The sequence below is a fragment of the Strigops habroptila genome, chromosome 9, assembly GCF_004027225.2.
Source record: "Strigops habroptila isolate Jane chromosome 9, bStrHab1.2.pri, whole genome shotgun sequence".
In the NCBI taxonomy this organism is placed as follows: domain Eukaryota; kingdom Metazoa; phylum Chordata; class Aves; order Psittaciformes; family Psittacidae; genus Strigops; species Strigops habroptila.
Window position 1 is genome coordinate 18,344,420 of NC_044285.2, and position 25,783 is coordinate 18,370,202.

The 25,783-nt window shown below is 42.2% G+C and overlaps 2 protein-coding genes across 5 annotated transcripts in view; both read right to left on the reverse strand.

Moving 5' to 3' along the window:
• DAPK2 (death associated protein kinase 2) overlaps positions 1–24,953 on the reverse strand; it is a 57,463-nt gene extending 32,510 nt beyond the window's left edge. For 2 of the 4 annotated variants that reach the window (XM_030498040.1, XM_030498036.1), the window contains exons 1-2: positions 24,884–24,953; positions 12,361–12,458 (exon numbers count right to left, since the gene is read on the reverse strand). In XM_030498040.1, the coding sequence (XP_030353900.1) occupies positions 12,361–12,458; positions 24,884–24,943 (158 nt within the window). In that variant the 5' untranslated portion in view covers positions 24,944–24,953. Of the gene's footprint in view, positions 1–12,360; positions 12,459–16,957; positions 17,037–17,213; positions 17,361–24,883 lie in introns of those variants that run through there. The other 2 variants (XM_030498038.1, XM_030498039.1) reach the window with 2 other exon arrangements.
• TBC1D2B (TBC1 domain family member 2B) overlaps positions 21,205–25,783 on the reverse strand; it is a 32,543-nt gene continuing 27,964 nt past the window's right edge. The window contains exon 13 of the mRNA XM_030498026.1: positions 21,205–25,119. Within this exon, the coding sequence (XP_030353886.1) occupies positions 24,924–25,119 (196 nt within the window). The 3' untranslated portion in view covers positions 21,205–24,923. The remainder of the gene's footprint in view (positions 25,120–25,783) is intronic.

Genomic DNA, 25,783 nt, shown 5'->3' on the forward strand with positions numbered 1-25,783 from the left:
ACCTAACAGCAGCTCAACCAGTCTTCTATCTGCCTAGATTCACGCACAGACTACTGCAAATGCAAAACAGTTTAACCTCTCTTTTCATGGAGCACTTGCCAGCTCACTTGGGCATCTGAGCATTTAGTTGGGCTTCCTTTTGTTTCCAAGTGGGAGGTGTTGGCTTGAGGCTGGAGTTTGCAAAGCGGAGCCACTCGGCTCAGCAATGCCAGCACATACAGCCAGGCTGTTGGAAGGCTGCAATCACAGCCTAGTGCAGAGAAGACACAGCAATACTTTTTCCACAGTTTTTTTTTTTTACTTGAAAGGTGCCATAAATATCTATTATCCTTTTTTGATCTTGGTTTTGACCTGCGGCAGGTGCACGGAAGTGAAAATTCAAATACAGGTGAAAGTTTCCTCTTTTCACTTGAGAAGAACAGAGAACAGCGATCTAAAGTGCGCCAAGCTACAGCAGTATGAACACAGTAATACCAACGTCAACACACAGAATCAGACTGGTTTGGGTTGGAAGGGACCTTAAAGCTCATCCAGTTCCAAACCCTGCCACGGGCAGGGACACCTTCCACTAGAGCAGGTTGCTCCAAGCCCCTGTGTCCAACCTGGCCTTGAACACTGCCAGGGATGGGGCAGCCACAGCTTCTCTGGGCACCCTGTGCCAGCGCCTCAGCACCCTCACAGGGAAGAACTCCTTCCTAATATCCAATCTAAATCTCCTCTCTGTCAGTTTAAAGCCATTCCCCCTTGTCCTGTCACTATGTGCCCTTGTAAAAAGTCCCTCTCCAGATTTCTTGGTACATCCGGTATTGCTGCACCAGATGGAAAAGTTCATTAAACTATTGTGGACACAATCAAATATTTTTAAAGGAAGTGGGGATGACCTTCCATTTCCTTTGATCTTCTCCTCCCTCACATGTTTTGTTGTTGCTTACTGTGTTAAGGTGACACTGAGCTCTTCCCAGCCTACTTCAGCTCTTGCTCAGATGGGCACTTCTCTCAAGACTCAGTTAAAGAAACTATGGTTGCTATGCCAGCCAGCTGGTTTTAATAGTGTCATTTCATTCCAGACAATATAAGGGCCTTGAAGGAAACTTGTCACAGCCGAAGTCTCAGAGCCATACGATGTAGGAAGACAATAAAACTCAAGCCTGATCGCACTTCAGAAGTGGATTAGTTACTGAGAAGGTAAAAGACACACTAGAGAACTTTCACATTTCTGGGTGATCCTGTTTAAACTGCTTCCTCTCTGCATACTGAGGAGATCACAAACACCTAGGTGCTGAGCTCAGCTTGGGCAGAAAGTGGGGCTGCCTCAGGCACATCACCTCATCCATCTACCTTACTGCGGAACCCTGTAAAATGACAGTCATATCCATGGCATGGAACCAGATGGTTCTGACTTATGTTTACATCAAACAACAAAAACACAATTCCAATATAAGATGATTTTCTATAGAAGAGTAGGGTAAATATTTCAGTTTCACAGCATCTTTCCACACTACCCAAAATATGCTCTATGCATCTAAAAGCAAGATTTGGAGCACAACGACATACAAAAGGCACCGTACCATAAAAAAGCAGCAGCCTGCTACAGGAAAGAGCTTACAGGAAAACTGGGGGGAAAAAAGAGCTTTCATAATATATGGTGTGTTCACAGTTGGAATAAAAACATTAATTCTGTATTTATCCTTTTTTTCTTCACATTGAAGACATTGAGTTGTAGCAATGCAAGCCTAAAAGGGTTTATTTGCTATTACAAACCCTACCTCAAACAAAGACAAATGACAGGCTAAGAAAGTTGGGGCTGTTCAGCCTGGAGAAGAGAAGCTGTGTGGAGACCTCAGAGCAGCTTCCAGTGTCTGAAGGGGGCTTATGAGGATGCTGGGAAGGGACTCTTCATCAGGGACTGTAGTGATAGGACAAGGAGTAATGGGTTCAAACTTAAACAGGGGAAGTTTAGGCTGGAATAAGGAAGAAATTCTTCCCTGTGAGGGTGCTGAGGTACTGGCACAGGGTGCCCAGAGAAGCTGTGGCTGCCCCATCCCTGGCAGTGTTCAAGGCCAGGTTGGACAGAGCCTTGGGTAACATGGCCTAGTGTGAGGCATCCCTGCCCATGGCAGGGGGTTGGAACTAGATGATCTTAAGGTCCTTTCCAACCCAAACCATTCTATGATTCTATGACAGAATTCACAGATGTGGTTGTCTGTGCTTAGGAAGCCAAAACACAGCTTAGAGATCTAATTTTAGGTTTCCTAGGCTTTGCAAAGTTTGGCTCTTTATCTAATTGGATGATAAATTACATTGCATTTGGTCCCTCGACAGCAAGAAAAAAAAAGAATGACACCCTATCCAGTGTCACACATGCCCTGAGTTCTGAGTCAATGCACTATCTTTAGCCCTGAGAACAAGTTTATTTATGTTTACTGACAGCAATCAGTTACTTGACAGCCTATGTCATAAGCCAAGAGAGCTTCACCTTGTCAGCATCACATTGCCTGCTCTCCAGTGCTCACAGCATCCTTTGCTTTGATCTTGCATCCTATACAGTTAGAAGTGAGTAAAAATCCTGGAAATATATCATCATGTGTACATCCTGAAGTTAATATACATAATCACAGATAATAGTGTCTAGCTAACTGGAATGCAGGACTTCTCTAGATTGAAGACCCCAGTTTATTTAGATGCAGCAAGGACCCTCAGCTATAGCAATAGCTTTCATGTGAAGTTTTGTTCATTGTGCCTGTTTGCCACTCCTAAATTCAGATTGGTTTTAACCAGTGACCTCAAAAAGTCTTCATCTTATTACTTATCCATCTTTTTCACTCCTTTTTCTTGGAAAAACTACACTAATAATTTCATGGTTGCATTTTGTTAACTTTCAAAGCAAAGCCCTTGGGAATTATTGCTGAATGCCACTCCTAAAAGAAAAAAAAAATTTAAAAAATATCTCTAAAGCCTGAAAAGCTGTTTTCTTCTCAAATTCAAGTGATTAGAGCAATTGCTCTACTGCACCTCATTTTATCAAGCTGAATACTTTCCTTACACTTCAGCGAGAACTTTTGCTACTTGTAATTGCACTGGCACGCTCTTCCCAGCAGAGAGGACAGGAGTCAGTTGGTAACAACTTCTGCAACCCAGTTGTATGCTCTCAGCTCATTTATGAAACACAGCTCAACCAAAGGCCATGCAAAGTTCACAAAACATATGCATAAAAGCACTTTCCCAGAAGCTTTTTGTAGGAAGTCTGTGGTCACAGCCAGAAAGAACTGGAAGCCTTCTGTACATGGACTATAGCAATAATTTGTAGTATGTGTTATTTTTATAGACCTTTTTTTCTGTAGACTAGATTTCTATAGCAGAAATTTAATCTAAGCAGTGAATGAATATGTCCAACAGAGCAGTATTTACACAGAAACTAGAGTACGATAGCTGAAAGAACAAAACAGAAGCCCTAGCATGGCAAGGATAAGGGAACTGAAGGCAAAGTATCTTGCTGTTTCCATGAGACTTTATGGAATGAAACTAAAAAACCCCAAAACCTTACTCTGTTAAATACTCTGCTGACACCTCTTGTAACTTATAAAGAGCTTTAAAAACAGTCACAAACCTCACTGTCCTTCCTGTTGAAGCTGCAAATCAGTGAGGTTTGGTTTGTTTGGTTGTTGGTTTTTCCCCCCCCAAACAAATTGCAAACACAGTGGCTCTCTCTCCTAAAGCAACTACTGAGAACCTAAACTGGGGCAGATGCCAGATTATGACAAAATAATCTAAAAGTTTTCCTAATAGAGCATTTAACAGGAATTTTGCTTAGCTACTAAAAGTAGATAAATTCTTAATGTGCGTGAAAGATACAGAGGTAAATCTGATTCACACAGTGCTCTTTTGAAGCTTTCACAGAAGATTATCATAGCAATGTCACTAATTTACCACAGCCCTGGGGTATAGACAGGAAAAAAGGGTTTACAGTATGAGGAACAACTCATGTGACTTCATTTCAGGCTCACTAAGTACCTGGGCAGTGTCAGGGTGACTTCTAACCAAACCAGTTAACGTCATAGAGAAAAGTATCACAATAGCATCACGTGAACAATCTGCTAATTCTTAAACCTAACAAGACATATTGTTTTATACAGAAAGACAAAAACAACCCACAAAAAAATCAGCTGCCACTTTTAAACACACTGACATTTTCACTCCCAACTCATGTTTTACTAACTGAATGTATAGTACTCTAGAATACAGTGACTTTACAAGGTAAGTTTCAATATTCACAACAGGGAAGCACTGAGGACCTTTGGACATAGGCTGCCTCTGATAACGTCACTGTCTGGCACCTTTCACCCACATCTCTTTACAGCTCATATAAAGGTAACTGGTACTGTACGTAACGTATAACATCCTGGCCCAAAACCACCTCTGTGTCCACTGCCAGAGGAGAGTCAGAACAGCAGAGGAATATGGACTCCAGCAGAAGGTCTGGTTTACCGGAATAAGTAGAGAACAAATAAACCATTTGAAATTCAAAGCAAGATTTAATAAATCTAATGTTTCTGAACAACCCTGTGAATTGCTATAGACTATCAGTAAAGTGACATCTGCATTACAGTCAATTAATGCCTTAAACACAATTTGGCGTCATTAGCCATGAGTCACAAGAAACCATGCCACGTACTGAATCATCACCTGCATCTCCTGAAGCTCTTGCATGGTTTTGGAAGCTTCCAATCATGCAGTGACAAGCAATGCGGCCCTTATCGGCTCGCGAGGTTGAAGGAGCAGAGTCTGCAGTCACATTGCCTGAACCCAGTTGTTCTGGCAAGTTCCTGATAGCCTGGCAAGCTTTTTATGTAATCTGAAGCTCAAGAATTAAATACACATGATAAAAAAGACCTTCCCCATATATCACACTTAGCTTTTGATTGAGTACCAGCTGAGTTGTAGTAACTGAGCCCACAGACCTGGGGAAGGTCAGAGCTGACTCATGCTCAGCAGGAATAGCCAATTTGATAAGCTGTTCCTTCTGCTGCGTGGAGCAACACCAGGGCGTACATAACATGCATGCAGAAGGTTAGCACACTGTACTTGTGCCTTTATAGGTCCAAATCCCACAAGATATGGACTCAATGTAATATACTCAGGAGCAGATGAATTGTAAGAGGGTAGCAGGTCAAAAGGTTAAGTGATTTTTCCCTTCCCCATGTATGAAACAGATGAAAATCAAGTCGGCATTTCAATAAAGATTTTAGGGAAATATCTGTAAAGCCAAAACCACAAAGGGTTGCTGAGACTCATTTCACTGCTCTTTGTGGATTCTTATTCTTCCAAAATAAGAGGTGGAAGTTATATCCTCATCTTATTTAATCTTTACTATATTGAAGCGAACAACCTCCTCCAGCAGCAGGATGGCACTGAAACTATATTATTTGTTCCCTTCACTCTTCCTACATTGGAAACAGGGAGATCAGTGGAAATTCTCTCTTTATGAGGGTTATAGATCCACAAAATTCAAATATTGAGGTTAACTACTCTCTTGCAAAAGCTGTTGATTCTGTACTAAGAAAAGATTACAAATGCTGGCTTTAGGGTACAGTCACCCACTTCTGGTGTAACTGAATCTGCACAATGGGCTGCCCAAAACAGGCCAGTGACTCCAACTCAAACATGCTGGCACTAGACAGAATAAAGTCTAGCTATTGGAGTGATTTTATACATCTCTCCTCACCAACGTGTCACTGTGTGTCATGCTCAGCTATTACAACAGGTTTTTACTCTGGTTCAAAACCACTAACTTAGAGTTTTAACAATGATTAATAGATGTCACCTGAGGTAAGTTAAGTTTGATCATTAGGTATGTATCTGCAAGTCCTATTCTGCATGATGCTAATAAACTTGTCCAATGTTGTATCATTGCACTGGTTATTTTATGTGTATTTTTACTCATAAGTAACATTTTTTCATTTCAAAAGCATGGAATGAATACCACACAGAGTCTATTTTCTCAGCTGTTCCAATTCCCTTCTGCTCTCTAATGCAAAGTGGAAAAAATAGTTTTATTTTTTCAAGAATGGCAAAGCAAAAACTGGGATTAGGCTTAATATTCAGTGGTTAAAGACGTTACTGAATACTACTACTGAGGTCACTCAGCTCTAATTACACTTTCAAAGCCAGCTATGGACCGAGGAGATAGACTCACTTCCACTATCATGTAATCATGGTGATGGTGACCATGTACCAGATGCCACAACTGTTTCAACAGAAGATTCAAGCAATATACATCAAACCTACATAGAAGACTTCTGTAACAAGAAATATTAAGAGGTGCTGGCTAGTGCCCAATAATTAAACTCACATTCTGCATCAAAAGCAAAGACTTGCTTTGTGTGTATTGTAGGAAAAAATAATTCAAGGCTATTCTTCCAAATCTGAAGAATTAATTCAAAGTACAAATTAGTCCAGGAACAGAGTTAAGGTTCATGTCTGAGAAAGCACAATACTGAACAATTTCTATAAATAGGAAAAACATTCCTGGTATGAAGCTACTGTGTCATGTGTGTTCAGGGTACATTTCGTGGCTGCGGTCACACCCCTCTGTTTATCAGGGAGAGTCCACCTAGCTCGGTGACATGACTTTCCATCACAGATTTCCAAGTTCCTCCCCTACAAAGAATACATCAGTTATCTCTGCTTTTTGTTTTCACTACATAAATAAATATTTACTAGATACACTGTCAGAACAGCGATTACATGCCAGGCCCCAGGGTGCCATTACCACTGCTGAAATGTTGCATTTGCTGTCCTTTTAAGCTTCACCCAGAAAACAAAAGAACAAAGTTTGAGCTGTCTCAGTGAGCAGAGCTGATCCTCCACACACAAGGCAGGGAGGAGGCAGGAACTTGTAGCTGCAGAGGAAGAACTGCAGGAGGCACGACAGGCCATTGATGAAAGATCTAGCTTGGCTTTAATCATGAAACCATACCCCAGGTCAGCAGGGGCTGAGAAACTGGAGGCTGGATTATGCCTGAACTAACCAACAGAAATCACAGTGATTACCTTTTGCATTAAGGCACTGACTGAATCATGTGGAATTTCTTCCTGCTTGGTTATACAGAATGCAAAAGGGACCAACCTCAACCAAAGCAAACACCTAATGCATGACCTGTTTTGTTCTTTAGTACAACAGGAGTTTGATGAACTACAGTTACACAAAGAACTGAAGTACCTTACTCAAAACGGAATAAAATCCCGCAATCCTTTTGAAGTCCAGGGAGCAAATCAAAGTTTCATATATTGAAAAATCTCTTCAGAACATGAAACACTGTCATGTAGAAACAGGAAGCAAATATAACCATGCAGAAGCAGCCTGAAAGAATGTTACCACCATGAAAACAAAAGAATAAAGAGAAGCATCCATCGCACCAAATACATTTTTTTTCATCTACATGACAAACATAAGTTTACTACATGTGATTGTGTGATACATGAGTTCCCCAGCCCACCAAAACACTTAACAATGAAGACTTGGAGCTCAACAAATCCTAAAAGCTTTTAAAACGAACCTAGATCATTGAGGGCAAGCAGGGAAATAACTACTTGCTCACCAAAATGACCTTTCATTTATCACATCAGTGACTCAAAGCACCACTGTTCTTACAGTTTTAAAGACATGCCCAGCTGCCTTCCTCAGAGACCACCATCCTGTATCAGCAATAAACCATCTGCATTTCCCAGTGGAGAGGCTTTCAAACTAGCAAGTGAACAAAATGCTTTTCCTGTTTTTCACACATAGTGAAAGACTTAGTTTTGATTTCCTATGAAGTTCATCAGACTACGCAGCTTGTATCCATACCAGGTCTCCTACCTCTGCAGAAAACACAGCAAAGCCAGACAAAAGCTGGAGAAAGGAGTATGTTGCAGAGAGCTGAGCTGCAGTGAGCAGGACACTGTCTCAGGACACTGAGGTGCTGATCTCACACTGCTCAGCAGGAACACGCTTTCTCAATGGACGCTGTCCTGAAACACCTCCTGACAAGCTCTGTGATGCTTCCTACCCTCAGCCCCAACCTGACATGTAACAGTGATGCTGTCCAGAAGGCACAAATGTCAACAGCAATCTACAGCCTGGCTGGTGACACATTTAGGTAAGAGATTAATGACTCTATTGTACAACCTTGGATAAATCACACTGTACATCTCTGAAATTCCAGCACGCACTGGGCACCTACCACCACCATCAGTGTTTGCTAGTACAACTGGAAAAGGCTTCTGCAGGTTTGTACAAGAACTCCTTCTGTCCAGCTAGACAGAACTACCCATCCAAATCACAAGTCCTGAAACACTCTGTTGAAAGCCTCTCCAGTGGGCTTCATTGCTGCCACTTTCCTGGAAATTACACCACTAGCTCAGTAGTTCAGTTCTTCCTTCTCTTGGCCTGCTTTGGCCTCGATATAAGAGTTTCCATTCTTGGTTGTCTCTTGATGCATCTCCCTCACCACAAGAACCAGTGGTTATTTGACCTGCTGCATATTCCCAAGAAGTAAAGTTAGCCTTCACCTCCTCACATCTTTCAAGAAGCATTTCCATTGCTTTGGTGTGCTACTAGATCTGCTACAAACATTCCTGTGAATTGCTTACGCCAGGATCCTCCTGAAAACAGGCAGAACTGTTAATAGGATTCTTACAAAGTTTATTAAAATCAATGGCAAAGGCTGCAGTCTGCCACTACCTGAATGAAAGTGACATTTAGCAACAACTAACATTTCAGGAGGGATACACTTTGAAAACATTCCATGGAAAATAATTTCTTGAAAAATCTGGTTTTGATCAACAGCTCAAACACAGAAAGAAACTGCATATGTCAGAAAGTCTGATGCCTTCAAAGAGTGACAGCATTAAATACCCGGGAGGACTGTATAAAGTACTCTCAAATCACACAATCTACTGCCGTTAGGTGAAAGGGAAAGAGAAGAGAATCTTCTAATACCTCTTCAGGCACCAACTACTTTATACCATACTGCTTTCTAGCTCTTACAGACTTCCTGACTAACTAGTATACCTGAGGACTTTCTAAATAAATACTATCTTCATCTTCACTTAATTTTTCTGAATTCTCCCATTCTCGTCATAAATTTTGAAAAATAAAAAAATGAATCTATTTCATTAATCCAGCACTAAGCTGCATTATGGATCTCAAATGGGTTCTTCTTTATTTTAAAATGTTGAAATTCACTAAATTCACTCTACAGGCTCTTCCTCTTTTTAGGCTCCCTTTCAGCTCCTGCTAGAGAACCTCAGTCCCCACAGACTGCACACTTACAAACCAACTGATACTGTCCTGCAGGAAGTAACTGTAAATATACATACGTGATACCAAAGTACTGCACTTATTCAGCATAGGCGATGCTAAGCTTCTCAAGTCTAACTGCTGTCATGAACAAGCCCATCAGCAACTTCTTTTCCCTAATGCCACATGCCTAACTTCTTGTTCCCTATATGTACCCTTTGGAGGAGTTGAGCAACATAGGTGTAAACCTACGATTAATATTTGAAAGATTGAGGGAATGTTGGAGCTAGGCAGCGAGTTACAGCACACAGCTGCAGCTATGGAAAACCTGCTCCCCCTTTCTGCAAAGAGTTCTCTTTTACACATTGCCCTGGCACAGAAGACAACTGCATTTCCAGCATCCTCTGAGCTGCTTGTAGCTCAGCAGTGATTCTGAGAATGATCTGGTTGAGGAGTCCACAAATGCACCATTGGCAGGGTTTTATACAGCTGGATCTGAAGAGCCTGTTCTGCAGCTACCTTCAATGCTGCACAATGACAGGAGATAAATCAGCAGACCAGACACATATAAGCCTTGCAAAGGAGCATCTGCAGTACATAATAGGAGCCTCCTTTCCCAAGTGCTGTGCAAAGACTTCCAGATAAACAGGTGCTGGCTCTGTCAGTAAGATCCTGTATTTTATCTTGAGACTGAATCCAAGGTAGAACAAGCATTAGGCCTGTTTTAATGACTACTTTTTTTCTCCAGAAACCACAAACTAAGTTAGGAGGACACGAACAGGACAGACTCTTCACAGACATTTGAAAACCTTTGTTCTGTAAGTGACTTCTGTTGCCAGAATGATAATAAATTAATCCTGCCTGTACCTGACAGCAACTAACAGCTTGTTGCAAACATACTGAACTAATAAAAGGCATCTACAGGTTCTAAGGGCACCACTCGGCGCTGGATTCTTGCGTTTCAGTCACTGCGACCTGTCTAGTGTGTTATTCTTCTTCTAACAAAGAAAGGTATCATTTGCCACTGGCCAGTTGCTACTCAGAGTTATAGAGACATGATAAGCCAGTGACACCCCGCATACAACATGCAGTTGAAACAAGAGGTCTGCAGAGCTCCCCACAAAATCTGAAAGTGAAAATACACTGCATGACAGCATGACATCTTTTTCATGGGCATGCATAAAGTATATAACTTGAACACTGACTAAAGGAGCCAATTCCCCTCTTGCTGCCCTCTTCTCACAATTTACCATTACAGAGCTTTCCTTGAAAACTTCTAATAAGCAGCAGAGGTCTGCTTGTTACAATTCGCCTTTTTCCTTCAGGTCTTTTAGGGAACACTTTTGCCTGCACACCTTGCCACCAAGTAGACTTGGATTTCTCATCTACAAGATGGGAACTAGAACATGGTTTTGTAGTGGAGCTTAATACCCCTCTGTCATGCAAGAATGGCACCTCCTCATGTATACACTTACTCCTTCTGTCTTATCTAGAAAAGGTCTTTCTTGCAGAGAATAAGAATACACCTGTTTAAAAAGGCAACAATTTCAGATTTTATGAGTGTAGTCTCCTCTAAACCCAGCCTATCACCCAACATGTAGTGAGTACCAGCTCCGTGGCATAACCCTGGGACCAGCCATGTTTCTGTGACATGCGGCCGGGGAAACAGGAACGCTGCTGTGACCATGCAAGCCTTAACCAGCCTGATTCTGCCTCTCAGGCAGAATCAAATAGCAAGGGCCAGCCTTTCCCAGGTTGTTTCAACTACGCTTTGCCATTCAAAAGGCCTAACAGCCATCAGCTTGAAAAGGAGAGTGAAATTCATTATCTTAAAAGATACTGGATTTCCAAATCCAATTCTGGAACCAAAGTAAAACTATGCTACTCAGTTTCCAGTTTCTTGTTTTAGCAGTTGGACTGTTACAGCACACACCTCCTAGGTTAAAAAAAGCACACCTTTTACACCCTGCACACACACACACACACTGAATTTCTTTTCTGCTCACTGTTGTCAGATTTTCACTCTCAGGCTGATGTTCTCAGGACCAGTCGCTACTCAAAAGTAAGCAGCTACAGAAAATGAAATAGTTGAGGCCTTCCTGAGAGGGAAGGGAATGAAAAAAAACCAAGCAAAACAAAACCCAAAAGCCCAAGAAAACATCTCCCCAGAACAGAAATCTTCTCAACAGCTCTAAAGATGAAATAGCGGGGAGGGAAAAAAAAAAAAGGAAAAGATTTGGCAGGGAAACAGCTTCAACTGAAGTGTTTTAATGTAAGTAAATTACTGGCCCTTGAAAAAGGGTAATTGCACATACAGAGTCATTTATCGAAACCAACTGCCAGATGTTGGAAAGAAGCCAACATGTGTATTGCCCTAATTTAACTATTTTCATATTAAAAAGAAAATCACTGGAGGGTTGGACACTGAATGGAAACCAGCTATCCTCACCCAGAGCACTGTATGAACCTGGGGGAGCCCTGGGCTCATCCAGCAGTGTTTAAGCAGGTGCTTATGGTTATAGCATGCTAATAGCCCATGAACACTAACTAATACCTGCAGATAAGACTAGATTAAAGGCTATATACAGGTATTAACCAGTCCAGCTGAAATTTTGACAGGTAAATCTTTTCAGGAATACATACACGGTGTTCTGCAGGCAGATATGAACATGTTCTGTCAGTGCTGGGAGCCAGCTGTGCAGCACTGCTCCAAACTGCAAGCCAAATTAAAGTGTTGCATCTACAACGATGCACCATGAGTTCCTGTTTCCTACCAAGTTCAGAGCATGGGCAGGTGAACTCAGTCTAGAGCACAGACAGAGATGACATCTATCTACAAAAGACAATGTAAACATACCTTTTGTTGTCCTAGCTACAAGAAAACAAACAGGAAAAACAGCACACTTAACCTGAAAGAAACAGAAATATCCCAAGTGCAGTTTTTGTACAGGGATGCGTTTGTGGTGTTGCGTATTGCAATTGTTTTAGGCTATAATGCAGAGCCATTGTTGTAAGATGTGGTAAACACCCCCATGTGTCAGCTTGTAGATCAGTGTGGTTCTTCATCAGCACAACCTTACCTTCCCAGCTCTTCCCCGATTTCATAAATGTCTTCCACCTTCTGCTGCTTGAACAAAGCCATACCTGGACTTTTCATTGATGCACAGAGATGATGCAACTAGAACATGAAGAAATAATGACATTCATTATGATCTCCCAATAGGCAAAGAATCAGTAAAACACATTTCTGGAGAAGTCACTTTGGACCCATTGCAGCTCATTCATGGCCAAAGTTACCACTGAGCAATCAGAAGAATTTATTTAGCAATCTCAGCCAAATAGCAAAGGTCCAAATCTGGAAAGAGGTGAGCACCTCTAAGTGAAGAGGGTTCTTGCTCTCATGGAAGTACCTGAGCACATACAGAAGCAGAAACACAAAACACACCTTGAAACATAAATGTGACAGAAGCAACTAATTAATAATTTGACAAACTGACTGACAATAAAGCATCTAGACTATGCTGAAGAGAGCTAGCTTGAGAATCAGCATTACAGGCTTCTTCATGAAAGTGTCAGCAGGCAGACCATGAACCCACCACAAGGCAGAGCTTCCTTTTTCTCATGTGTTTCTGAAGTGTTGGTGTAAAACCAAGGTCAACACCGACAGACTTCAGAAAACACAAAGGACAAAGCCAAGCCTAGCTGAAAACCCCAAACCTTTTGCTCAGCCTGAATTGCAAGATTAAGTTCTGAGCACCTGCAGAAGTATGGGAAATGCCCACATATTAAGAGATATTGCAGAGACTTGCCCAGACTGTAAATCCCTCTAGCTGACTACTCCCTTCATCAGAATCCAAGGTACGTGGCAATAAACAACACTAATGCAAACACACCTAAAAGGAAATCATTGTTCTAAGAAAGAGAGTTTGTCATTCAGAGGAGCAAGCTAAAAACAGTGCTTTGAGAATGGGGAACCCACCCAAGTTGCCTCTGGGAACGCAGTCACTTCACATTTGATTAACAAGTTTACTCATCTCCCAGGATACTCCAAAGAACATACCTAGTTCTCCAGAAGCATACAATCCATGCAATTTTATCTCAAAAATAACCAGAAAATTCTCATCCCTTTTGCTGATCTTTTAACTTATACCCTTGTTCTCCAAACCGGCAAGCTTACTCTCAAAACCAAGGAACCATTCAAGCATCTAAGTCAGCCTAGAGCCTTGTATTTGAAGGCTGAATACAAAACTGTTCCTAAGTGTTCAGTCCCTCCAATCATACCTCTGACATGCTGGTGTTTCTAATGTCTATCACTTCACACTATCTTATACTGCCTTCCACTCTCATTACTTCTCTTTCTTACAGAGATCTCTCACTGGCTTTTGCCCAACAACAGTTAGCACATGCCCAAAACAGATCATACACTGGGTGATCCAAGACAATTGTTGTGAGCAAATACACAGCATGGGGGAGAGGGGAGGGGGGAGAAGATAGCAGAAGATAACCTTCACACACTTAGAACTTAGCTGAAATAAAAACACCATTCACAAGCATAAACATAGCCCTCCCAGATATTATGCACTTGGGAAACTAAGTTGATTCCACATTCAAAGACTTAAACTACAATGTTTTTGTTGGACTTCATTTGCAAGCACAGAGCACAAGTATATCAAAGGAGGAACGAGAGCCTTAATTTTTTTCACTAGTGAGATGGTGATTTCCTTACGCTGGTCAGTAAAAGCAGAGTGAACTAGAGATGGTCACTCACCTTTGACTAGGAAAAAGAAGTTGTATACTCATAATCTCAGGAAATAGCAACAATCAGCTTTGTCCTCTGATACACTCTTTATGCTAACACTTGTGGGGCATGTGCCCAAACAATATCTCAATACAAAGAGACAAGCCCATTCCAACCACTCAGGTTTCATTAAAACCAGGACAATGGGGGAATCCACTGCAGTAAGTTTGGGTCAGACCAGAACTTTAAGAGCTCCAAGGCAAGCTCTAGAGAGGAGATAAACAACCTTCTGTGTTCTTTCACAGAACATGCCATGTCTACTCCTCAACCATCCCATGTTGGGGCCATCTTTTCTATATCAGTCTCTTTGCTCTAGGTTTCCTAGCAGTGGAGGCCAGCTTCTACTCAGAGCACTCACACTACATACTGTGTTTTCATAATGATACTCCCTAGTACAGCATATGCATAGGATACAGTACTTCACCTGTATCCAACACCCCTTTACGCATCCCAGATATCACAAGGTGGCAAAGCACTGTTTATCCTATGCAAACGATTCTCCTACAGACATGTAACAAAGCTGTAGCAGAACCAGATGAAACAGAATACAGACCTCTCAGACTCCAGTTTCAGGCACTAGAAACACATCCTGCATAATCTCTTCATGTTCCTAAATTCTGTCATGCAATCCCTAAAATCGGATTCCCATTGTCATCTAAGGCATAATTTTGAACACATATATCTTACGTCAGTACAGCCCTGGATGAAGATATTCCTATTCCAGTAGATAAGTGCTTTACACTGCAGCTTTTGCTGTGTATAAAGGAAAGTAATCTGAAGAAATACACTCTTCCGAAGAGGCTGACAGAATCTGCCTTAAGAGGAACGGAAGAAAGTAAGTTCTATTTCTCTCTCTTAAAAGGGGTTTCCCTGCATAGCTAAGCTATTAGCCTGTCATTGCCAAATTATCTGACAATCAGTGGCTGGTCCTCACATGGCAAATCCACGATAAATGTCCACCTGCCAGTGAATGAGAGCAGGACTACAGAAAACAGAGGTGAGAACAAAACTGTTGGATCATTTGGCTTGAATTCGCCTTGCTTTTTTCCCTCCTTAGGCTATCTTCTACCCGAAGGAAACCAGTTTCAAGTGCCTGAGGTAACAGTTGAATAATCTTACTTTCTCAAGTACACCTGACATGAGCTGAATCACTAAATCCTTTGCCAAACTCAGAAGCATCCCCTGTGGCATGTTTTTATATTACAAAATGATAGTTACACTTAAAGCAAGATCCAAAACACATTACAATAGACCAAAGGAATAACTTCCCTTTTAAGTTGTTTTTCAATACTGGAAAGTGACCAAATCCATTTAGAATCAAAACTGGACTGTTTTAAATTAATAATTTGGAAAAAAGAGGGGAGGGGGGGAAGACAAACAAAACCCAAATCCATAAAACGAATTCAACTGCTATTATCTCCTCGTTTTGGTGCCTTATGCTAAAACTAAACAGATTTTTATAAGCATTAAAGTGTTTTCCTCTTTCACCCTTCTCAAGGCCTTTCTTTCTCTTTTTTGTCCTAGAAAAGACTAAGCAATTCTAACAGCAAAACCCAAGTAATTTTTACCCTCTGCTTTCAAATATAAAGGTAATCAAAGCAGAGTTAAAATTTATATTAATTTCAGCAAACCCTTATTTTCACCTAAATATTTTCTTGTCAGAAAACAACAGCAGCCTAAATTTTTTTCTGCCAGAAAATGAAGACAGCTGTTACTATGTGTGTGCCTATGAAGGACACAAAACAGCCAACGTCCAAGCACTTCAGTCCCATTACAGAATCACTGCTCCTGCCATTAACTCTCAAGGAATCCCTTTCTGACCTCCCAAGTTTACTCTGCACTAATTACACACCTGGTGAACAACTAAAGACTGCGTTTCCAAGCCTCCACACCAAATGTGTTAGCTCTGCAGCTAATTCCAGCTCCTCAGCAGCCCGCTAACTGCCAGGGCTGCTGCTGTAACTGACCCCAAAGCCCCGGCGTGCTTGAGCGATGAGCTTGGTGTGAAGGCTGGACAGGCAGGGCGCGGGGGGAAGCCCACAATGCCAGGCATGCTGGCGTGGCACCACAGAGCCCCGCTCCCCGTCCCCGAGGCGCCTTCAAGGATTACTACTGCAGATCACAAACATCGCTGCCCTAAAGTCAAGGGAGATCAAGCCTGTGTGATCCACATTTCACACAAGCAAATAAAGGACACAGGAAAGTCTGAAACTACAAATGCTTCAGAACAGACCCTCCAGAGAGGTCAGTCAAGCTTTTCCCACACACATTAAGCAGGAGAGCCTGCTGATTTTGGTCCTTCTCCAGCTGGTGACTGATCAGCCAAAGCAGGAGCAATTGCCACCCATTTCCACCCTCTCATCCACACCTTCGTTCCTGACTGTTCTCTAATGGGATGCAGGCCAGGCCAAACCAGCCCCTGCTGTGCTGCATTACCCCAGGACCCCAGCTCACTGCTCAGAGGAGCAGGTGTCAAGGAACCTACCAGATCCCAAGTGAACTTGTTGGAGGGAAAAGACAGGGAGGAACTTGTGTCTAAACATGATGAAATTGCACAGCATTCGCTGGATGACACCAGTAAACTGAGGTGTGAACCCAGGACCAACTGTCCCCGATGGTTTTGGACAGACACAACACCGGTGTGTAACACCCAACAGCGTACTTCTGCACCTACCACATTCCCCAGCCCTGTGGGACCTGCTCAGCGCTGGGGGATGCTGCTCACTGAGGAGGTGACCGGGGGAGCGGCCTTTTCCCCTGGCTGACAGCGAGCACGTACAGCCTGAGGTGGAAACACCGTTAAACACGCCGTGGATGACGAAGTGCAAGTCACCACCCGAGCACCTCCGACAGAGCGGCACCATAGCCACCGGACTGACCTGCGGCAGGGACCCCAGGGCTGCTCCACGACACTGAGGAGAACCGCTCAGGCGGCGGGGGGCGGCCCTCCGGGTCCCCAGAGCCTGCCGCAGCCGGGCTGAATAGGGCTGAACAGCGGCGTGCCTCAGCTCCAATCCCCGATGCAGACCGGGAGCCGTGAAAGCGGCTCGGGAGCCGGCGAGAAGCACAAGGGGGAGAGAGAAACGGGGAGAGGGCTCCGGGCGCCACCGGCTGAGGGGCTCAGCGCCCACTTACCGGGGGCAGGGCGCGGCCCGTCCGGCTCCGCCGCGCTCCCTCCGGCGCTACCTCAGCGCGCAGGGTCCCGCGGCCGCGTGTGGCGGGAGGGGCGGCGCCAGCGCCGCTCACCGGAGGAGCCGCCCGCCCCTCCGCCGGAGGGAGGGACGCCCCGCCGCGGGGAGCGCCCGCGCCCCCTGGCGGACCGCGGCGGCGCCGTGAGGGGGTTGCTATGGGGGGCAGACGGGCAGGCCTGGGATGGCCTCACAGCACTGCTGGGCTACGGACGTGAGGCCTGCGGGCAGCGCACCGGGCACACAGCCCCGGCGCTGCGGCAGGGACAGCCCTGCGTTCCCGCCGCTGAGCTGCCCACCGGGGCTTGGTCCTTAACAAAGCCTTCCAAACCACCACAGCCCACCCAGGCTGATGAGGGAGTATGTCAGAGATAGGACCCCATTTCTTCTACTTTAGTAGATGCGAGATGTATGAAAACAACACCAAGGAAGTAAGACTGAGATATGAATTCATTAGAGAGGCACTTCATTTGCATAAGCCTTGTTCTGTCTTCTATACAAACCTGCATTGGTTTTGTGTGGTCGGAAACTCAACATTACCCAATGAAATTGCCTGGCGTTTCAAGCAACAGGCTTGTGACACGAAGAGCAGCACAGGTTTGCAGTCCTCACTGTGCATCTCAAAATGCATAATATGCACTACCACAGCAAACATGTGCACTACTGTTTTCCAAGTTGCTCTAGAGCAAATGTTGGCTGCCAACAATGACATCCTTCATGGGATCACTCCCCTGTCTTACAGACATTCCTAAAACCTTTAAAACTAGATTTTCTCCCTCTTCACTTGACGGACAGTATTTGCAATAAGTACTGTTTGTTAACCTTAAATTTATTCTGGGCAAGTTAATATCCAACATTTGTTACTGAGGAAGGATGTGGTATTGTTCACACCTTGAAATCACATGTGAATGCCAGGCTGCCGTATTGTTCACACCTTGAAATCACATGTGAATGCCAGGCTGCCGTATTGTTCACACCGTGAAATCACATGTGAATGCCAGGCTGCCGTATTGTTCACACCGTGAAATCACATGTGAATGCCAGGCTGCCTTCACTTCCAATTCTCCACATTACACATCTTAACATGGTTAAGATAATGCTATGGAAAATTATACATAAATGGGCAGGCTGTTTCCATTGAAATAAGCTGAAATGAGAGATGATCTTTAAAAGCATCTTATACTAGGCAGTTCTTTTCATTATCGCAGTTAAGAAGAAACTTGGCTCCAGACCTGTTCCAAGTGAAGAGGACTGAACTGTGCCCCTGCTCACCTGCCCTGGGAGTGGTGTTCACAGGCCAGGAGTTCCACCCAGCTCTCCCTGTTCCAAAAGGAAAGTGGCTGCATCTGCTATTACACAGGGTGGAGGGCAGGAAATGGGAGCAATAGTAAAGTTTTCAGAGGGCAGTGGAAGAGTTCATAACTTTTTGAGAGGGAAATAAAGATATTTCATTCCTCACCTTTAGTTCTACAATGTGACACAATCACATGAAAGTCACAGCAATCCTCCTCCAAAATTCTCAAGAGGAAAGGGCACACAGGGAAGGCCTCCTCTTTTGTTTGCTCCTAACTGCAAGGACAAAACAGCATGGTTTGACCTGAGAGAACACAAATCAGGACAAGCTCTCCCTAGTCCTTGAATAACCCCAGTTTGAATTTAGTATCTGCTGGCCAGCCCTGCAAGGTCTCCAAGAAGAGCAAGGGTGGATTGAATCTCATCCCTGATGCCACGTCCATAGGGTTTGCAAGCCAAAATACACGTTCTGCTTAAGTAAGATGTTGCTCTTACATGGTTTAGTTGTTCACCCTTAGAACACTAACTCGGACTTCTTTGTAACGTCTCTGGCTATCAGGGCAAAAGCCTTTATGTGCATACAGGACAAGAACAGGAAGAAAAACTCAAAGCTCAGTAGCATTTGAAGTAGGCAGCACAAGCAAACACTGCAGCATCTGCTAACCATGTGTTCATAACTCCTTTAGGAAATGATAAAGGAGGAAGCCCATACCTTATGTTCCAAAGGGGGAGTTCCAGGCTTAAATACCAGAAGAATACCACCTGCGTTTATAAGAACAGGTAAACAGCTTATTTCACAGTTTAATCACCAGTCACAGTGCCTGAAGACACCACTGAGTCAGTTCTTCAGCTCAAACCTGAAGTCTCAGAGGCAGCTCACTGCAAAAACGTAACTGTTCAGTACACGCAGAAGGTAGACCTCATTTGAGGACACAGGCAGGAGGCAGTTACTCAAAGCTAGGAGAATCATAAGACGAAAATCATCTTAATTTACCAGGTATATTCTACTGTTGAGTGTTTTCATTACTTCTCTTTACAACACCGCAGACTAATTTAGGGCAGAGAATAAATAGTTTTCTTATTTAATAACTGTTTGGGGTTTTTAATATCACATTCAGTGTACAGTCCTGAACTTTGCTTTCTAGTGTAACCCTCTGTAAAACTAGCTTTGTAAGTAGGTATAACTGTACAGAGGCATGCCTTCTACAGCATAGTATCATGATGAAAATACCACTCTACTAACTTTCTTATGATTGAACCTTTTACCTTCTTTTCCAGGGGGGGAAACTTCCAAGGCAGAGCACACCCTTCCTTTGCATTATCTTTGTGAATAACCTTCATGTGTGGGAATTCTTACAGTTTCAGCACTACATGGATTCTGCTTCCAGTGAGGTCAAGGAGCTGCAGATAAGGAAGCTATGTTTAGCACTTCTGAAAATCCCACAGAATGAACACCTGATACATTGCAATGCCAGCAGATTTCAGTGTGTTCTCTGCACCTCTGAGGCACCCAGAACAGAGAGTGAGGCTTGGCAGGTATTTGGTCTCAGTTCAGAGTAGGCAAGCTGTGTTTATCCTTTCTAATGTATTTCTTAGGAATAAGGTATTTAACAACATACATCAGCTATACACATCAGCCACACTCACATCCCTGTTGCAATTCCACTGGGAACAGATGCCTCAAGCAGGAAACAGGAGCCTCAGCTGTTCTTGAAGAGGCCCCAGCAGCTGCTACACAACCTAAATATGCCAAGCGTCCAAGCGAGGACATCATTCCCTATGCACTCTCTTCCCAGAATTTTCTGTTTATTCCTTTGACTTAAATTTTCAGTATACAGGACAGGAGGTCCTTAGGCCACAGTTATGTCCTGCCTCAATTGCTGCTCTCTATCCTGTTTTGCAACCCCTTTGAACACATTTCCAACCTTGCCAGTATCTACTCTTAACAGCTTGTCATCCTGTAGCAGAGCCAGAGGACAAGAATTGTGAACTATTCACCTCTACTATGAAAGATCTGCTTGGACCTGCAATTAAAGTGATCTCCCAACTCTGCCAACTTTTATTTTTCCTCCCTTACAAACATTTAGCTGTTAAGTTTCATATCTGAAGTAGCTGAGGTACTCTATAGCCTCTTTAAGGGAGTCAAGGTAACGCCAAAATGCAAAAATCATATCTCAAAGACAGACATTGAGACTGGGCTTACAAATTAGTTCAGTTCTTTAAATTCTCAAAGCAGCTGGAATTATGCACTTGGCTACCACAGGCTTTAGGAGAACATCAGTGCCCAAGACTACTAAAGAGGCTTTTGGTTCAGGAGATACCATACAAATGCACATGCTTCCTAGGAAGCCTGTAAATGCTCGTGCAAATTTAATCTCCCCTTCCCTTCTCTCCCAAGAAACTAAGGACACTAATCACCACTTTACCCAGTCAGCATCACCTGCATGCAACATGTCTATAGTTCACATCTTCATGCTTCACAGCCAAATTTGTATCTATGTTCCTTTATAGAGACTCTCTCAAATCATATTATGAGACAGTAACACCAGCTTTGCTACTCGTTTGTCCTGACGGCACCCACAGTCATTTCCATCTGTTATCGAAAAAACAAAAAAGGAAAAAGAAAAAAGAACCAGAGCAAGCTGTAAAGTAATAAACAATTTATTTTTAATTTACATCAATCTTTATGAAAATAACATGACTTATGTTTTGTGATTCAAAGTTCTTGTACCGCATATTGCTGATTTCTAACATGGCACTTAAGGGAACATCCACTTAAACAGGTACAGAATTCCATGAAATGGATTAATTTTCCATTTCTCAGTTAAGCATGACTGAACATACAAACTCTGGCAAATTTAAGACCATTCATTCATTCCTGATGTCTTAAGGAACTAAAAAAAAGATCTTTCCCTTTCTGCTGAAATATCTTACCATGCTTACAAAGATTGAGGGCAAGGGGAGAATCTCTCACAGAAGACACCTAAGGGCAACAAAAAATCCTTGACATATTGATTACATAGCTGGTAAAAAAACATAAGCAACCACCAAACAATCTGATAACACTGGATGATAATACTACCTGTACACATGGACAGGTAAAGCTGAAATACTGTGCAGTTTTAATAGCTAGTGGTGTAGTGCACCAATTTTTTGCCTATTTAACAGAAGATAACAGCATTTTAAACAAGTAACCAGAAGTTTCACTGGAAAGCCATGCATACATGTATGAAGATGCAAAAGGAACTCTGCACATATGTGCATGACCTTGAAGTTAAAGAAGAGTCTTAGCAGTCTTTATTTGCATTAACAAGTCAATTCCCCACTAAGTGGCTGACAAGAATGTTAAATCCTCGTGCACTCTTTCAGAAGTTTACTTCTAAATACAAACACTTGGTATCTATGCAGATCAGCTTTTGCAGGCCATGGAGTCACACTATATTTGTGCTTGGTTTCATCGGGTTTAAATGCTGCCTGTATATCTTGCATGTCCCTAACTGGTTACTACTCTTCAAAGTTACCATACAAAGCACTGCTAGAAAACTAAGAGTCACCCAAAGACATCTGCAACAGCTAGGCAAGCTTCCCCTGACATTGCTTCCTGCTATATGCATCTCATTTTTGTTCCATGTATACTTCTAGTGGTCAGAGGTTAGTTACCTCTGCAATTTTTTGACCTTTCAACTACGGCATCAGTAACAATGCTTAACAAAATGAAATCAACAGCTCGCTGGGAATTTGAATGTAACAGCATCAACTCATTTCATGTTTGCAAGCTAATGAAATAGCCAGAGGAAACACAATTTCCATAAGCTTCCAAACATTCATGTATTAGATTCACACAGTGGCATAAGAAACAGTGCTACTTACTTTTACTGTACAATTGGGTAACAACTTACAGAATGAAGCACAGCACCACACACACACAAATTTAACCATCAGAAATGGTCCTGTAACATTGCAGGTCATGTTTTGTCAGCTAGACAACTTACCAAACAGTTGCCCTAAAGTTAGTTTCATTTTCACAACCTGAAGGCTTCAATGAGATCAGTCTGAAAACATCTCCTAAAGCCATAGGACTAGTTCATAGTGAAGACTCAAACCCCAGGAATTTGTAGGAATAGGGTAGATACAGACTTATAAATTCTTCACCTTAGCATTTCAACTGTTGCCACTGACAGAAGATCTTCAGTTTAGAAAGATTTCATTTAACACTTGAAAACAAGATTAAAACAAAACCAAACCAAAAAGCCAGGACATACATTACAAATTGATTTAGAGACCAGCTCTTTCAAAACCAAGACAGCATTAACTAGAAAAGTAGAAAATCTGGTCCCATTTTTATATTCAAACACTGATTGTAAGTAAAAAAATACAGTACATGCAATAATATGAAAAACCTGCCTAATAAACTCAAGTACACAACCGAGAGTAAGTGGGAAATAAAAACCCCCAAACTACTGCTTACAATAGACAAGGTAGGGGACACTTTAGAAGACAAGTAACATGCAAATCGAGAGAATCATCCAATGTGTCCCTCATTGGCAAGGATTTGTTTGCTAATTTAAAATTATGGCATACAAGAAGCATACATTTTATATCCAAAGTAGTCCTGTGAGTTACAATGTTCACCACTGATGAAGTATTTCCCTTCCAGATAAATTGACTGATAATACACTGATTTAGAGAAGGCTACAAATACATTCTCAAGAAGAAAAGTGCTGTGAAACAGAAGTGGGATTTCTTCCCACACATACTTAGGTTTTCTAAAACAATTACATGAGTATTCCTGATAAAGAAGTCCTAACTTGTTCTCAGAAACCCAAAAGAAAACACTCAAAGCAAATGCTTGATGCTCTTGACCGTTCCCAACAACCAGTTTTGGTTTTAGCCAATTCAGCACTGCCCCAGAGCTGATCTGCTGCCCAGTATTTGAATGCTACTTTTATCCCGACATATGCAGATATAACATTTAAGTCAATCCAACAGTCTGAAGATTCAAAGGCTCAAGAAAGAACATGGCAAAAGTCCAGAGAACAGCCAGCAAGAAAGAAACCTTCCTCATCCTCAGAACCGTTTAACAGTATTGCTCATCATCAAATGATAAAGAATGGCCTCCAATCACGGTTCCACAGCCAGAAACACTACAGCTAAACACCCCAAGTGTTTCCTTCCAGCTGTCTTGTAGGATGTGGATGCAACACTCACAGCAAAGCTGAGCACATTAAGAGAATATTGCATTTTCCTGCTGGAAAAGGATCGTGAACTTCTCCGTGTGTGCTGTGACCTTTAGGCTCCTCTGATTGATTGATAAATATTTGTTTTAGGAATCCTATTGCTACCACTATTGTACAATAGTTATACATTCATGCAAAAAGAATGCTATGTTTCTTCTGAAAGAACGAGAGTTCATCTTATTTTAAGCCCTAAATAGGAAGAAGCATTAAAATATATTAAAAAAAAAAAAAAAAAAAAAAAAAAAAAAACCAGCCCCAAAACAAACAAAACCACATGACAAACCCAAACCTCTACTGAAACATGGTGCTCCTGTGACAAGTTCCATTCTTCCATAAGAGCTGAGTTTTGGTTGTGGCTTTTTTGAGACATTGCAATCAGAAAAAGAATATAGAAATAAAATGGACTAAACAGAATTTGATCTATAAACCCCTCAGCATGAAGGAGAATTTTTATCAACACAGCTGCCCAGAAAAACATAACTGATGTTTGGTATCACTGCTTCAGTATACACTGAACATTTAGTGATGAATAGGTACTTACTCTACCTTTACTTTAAGTACATATATTCAAGTGTTCTGTTTGATGATCCATTTCATGTCTCCTCAGAAAAAGACAAAGGAATGTAAAAGCTCTTCCTGTGCTTCATTCCATACTTTTCTCATTTGTGACCTCAGGAATGGCTAGTTTATTCAAGGACAACATGATGAAAGCCATTTACTGAACCAACACGAAACCAAAAAATATGATGTCTTCCCACATGGAACCTGTGCTACAAAAAACCCCACAGAATGGCAATGAATGTAGTAAACAGAGTGTGGACTTATCTTACTACTGTTTCACATACGGGCACTAACAGTGCACGGTGAGAAAACAAGTGGCAATTCATCTGACTGACTAAACTGAGACAGATATTAAGTGCTCTACATACAATTCCATGAACATAAATGTAAACAGAAGTGTTTGGCCTCCATACAAAGCAGTATTTCTGAAAGTGCTGGGGTTTGGAAATCTGTCCTGCATATTTCCAAGGAACTAGTTTACATTCTGTTTGACAGGATTAATAAAGTGTTTTGGAGGTTAACTCACTTTGGTCACGATCCCAAAGAAAAGGTTATGTTGAGTAGTTTCAACTATCCTCCTCATCATCACTAATAAGGTCTCTTTTTTCTACACACGTCTCTCGTTCACGCAGGAAATCCTCACGAATGGCTTCTAGTTCAGTTAGTTCAAGGCGCACTTTCTCCAGGTGATAGGTCCTCCGGTTCCTGATCTGACGTAATGGAAAAGGATTCAGGTCTCCAAAAGCAATAGCAGTCAGTTTCCTGTAAGGTTACACATGAGAAAACAAACATTCATACTTGGGGGTTTTTAAAATCAGTTTTGAACTTCATCCATGTAAGTATTTAGCACGTGGCTGGTATCGCTGGTCTCCTTCACATACCTGAGGAGGTCTCAGATGTTACCAGTATTGCAAGAAAGTTCTATAAAGCACTCGGTTTTAATGTTATTTCAAGTAATAAAGTGTTATCAAATGCTTGACAGTTGGCAAACCACCTGCAAGCCACCACAGCTTCACTGGCCAAGTTCTTGTTGCTGTTGTAAATTTTGCTATTGTAAAACTTGTACACAAATGGAACACACCACCCTCATAATAAAGAGTTTTTTCCCAATGTCTAATCTAAATCTCCCCGGGCCAGTTTAAAGCCATTCCCCCTTGTCCTGTCACTACCTGCCCTTGTACAAGTCCCTCTTGTATTGCAGGTATTTTTGATGCACTGAGTTCTGCCAAAGATACCCAGTTAGTTAATTTTTAACACCAAAACGAGATCTCTTCCAGCAATTTATAAGTCTTTAACATAGGTTATTTCAGCACCAGAGAGTTTAGAGAGGAGAGCCAAAACATCATTTCTGTTTCCTAATTGGAAAAGGAAGGGAAAGCCAAATCTGCAGCTCTGATTAAATACCAAAATTTTGTTCAAATTAGGC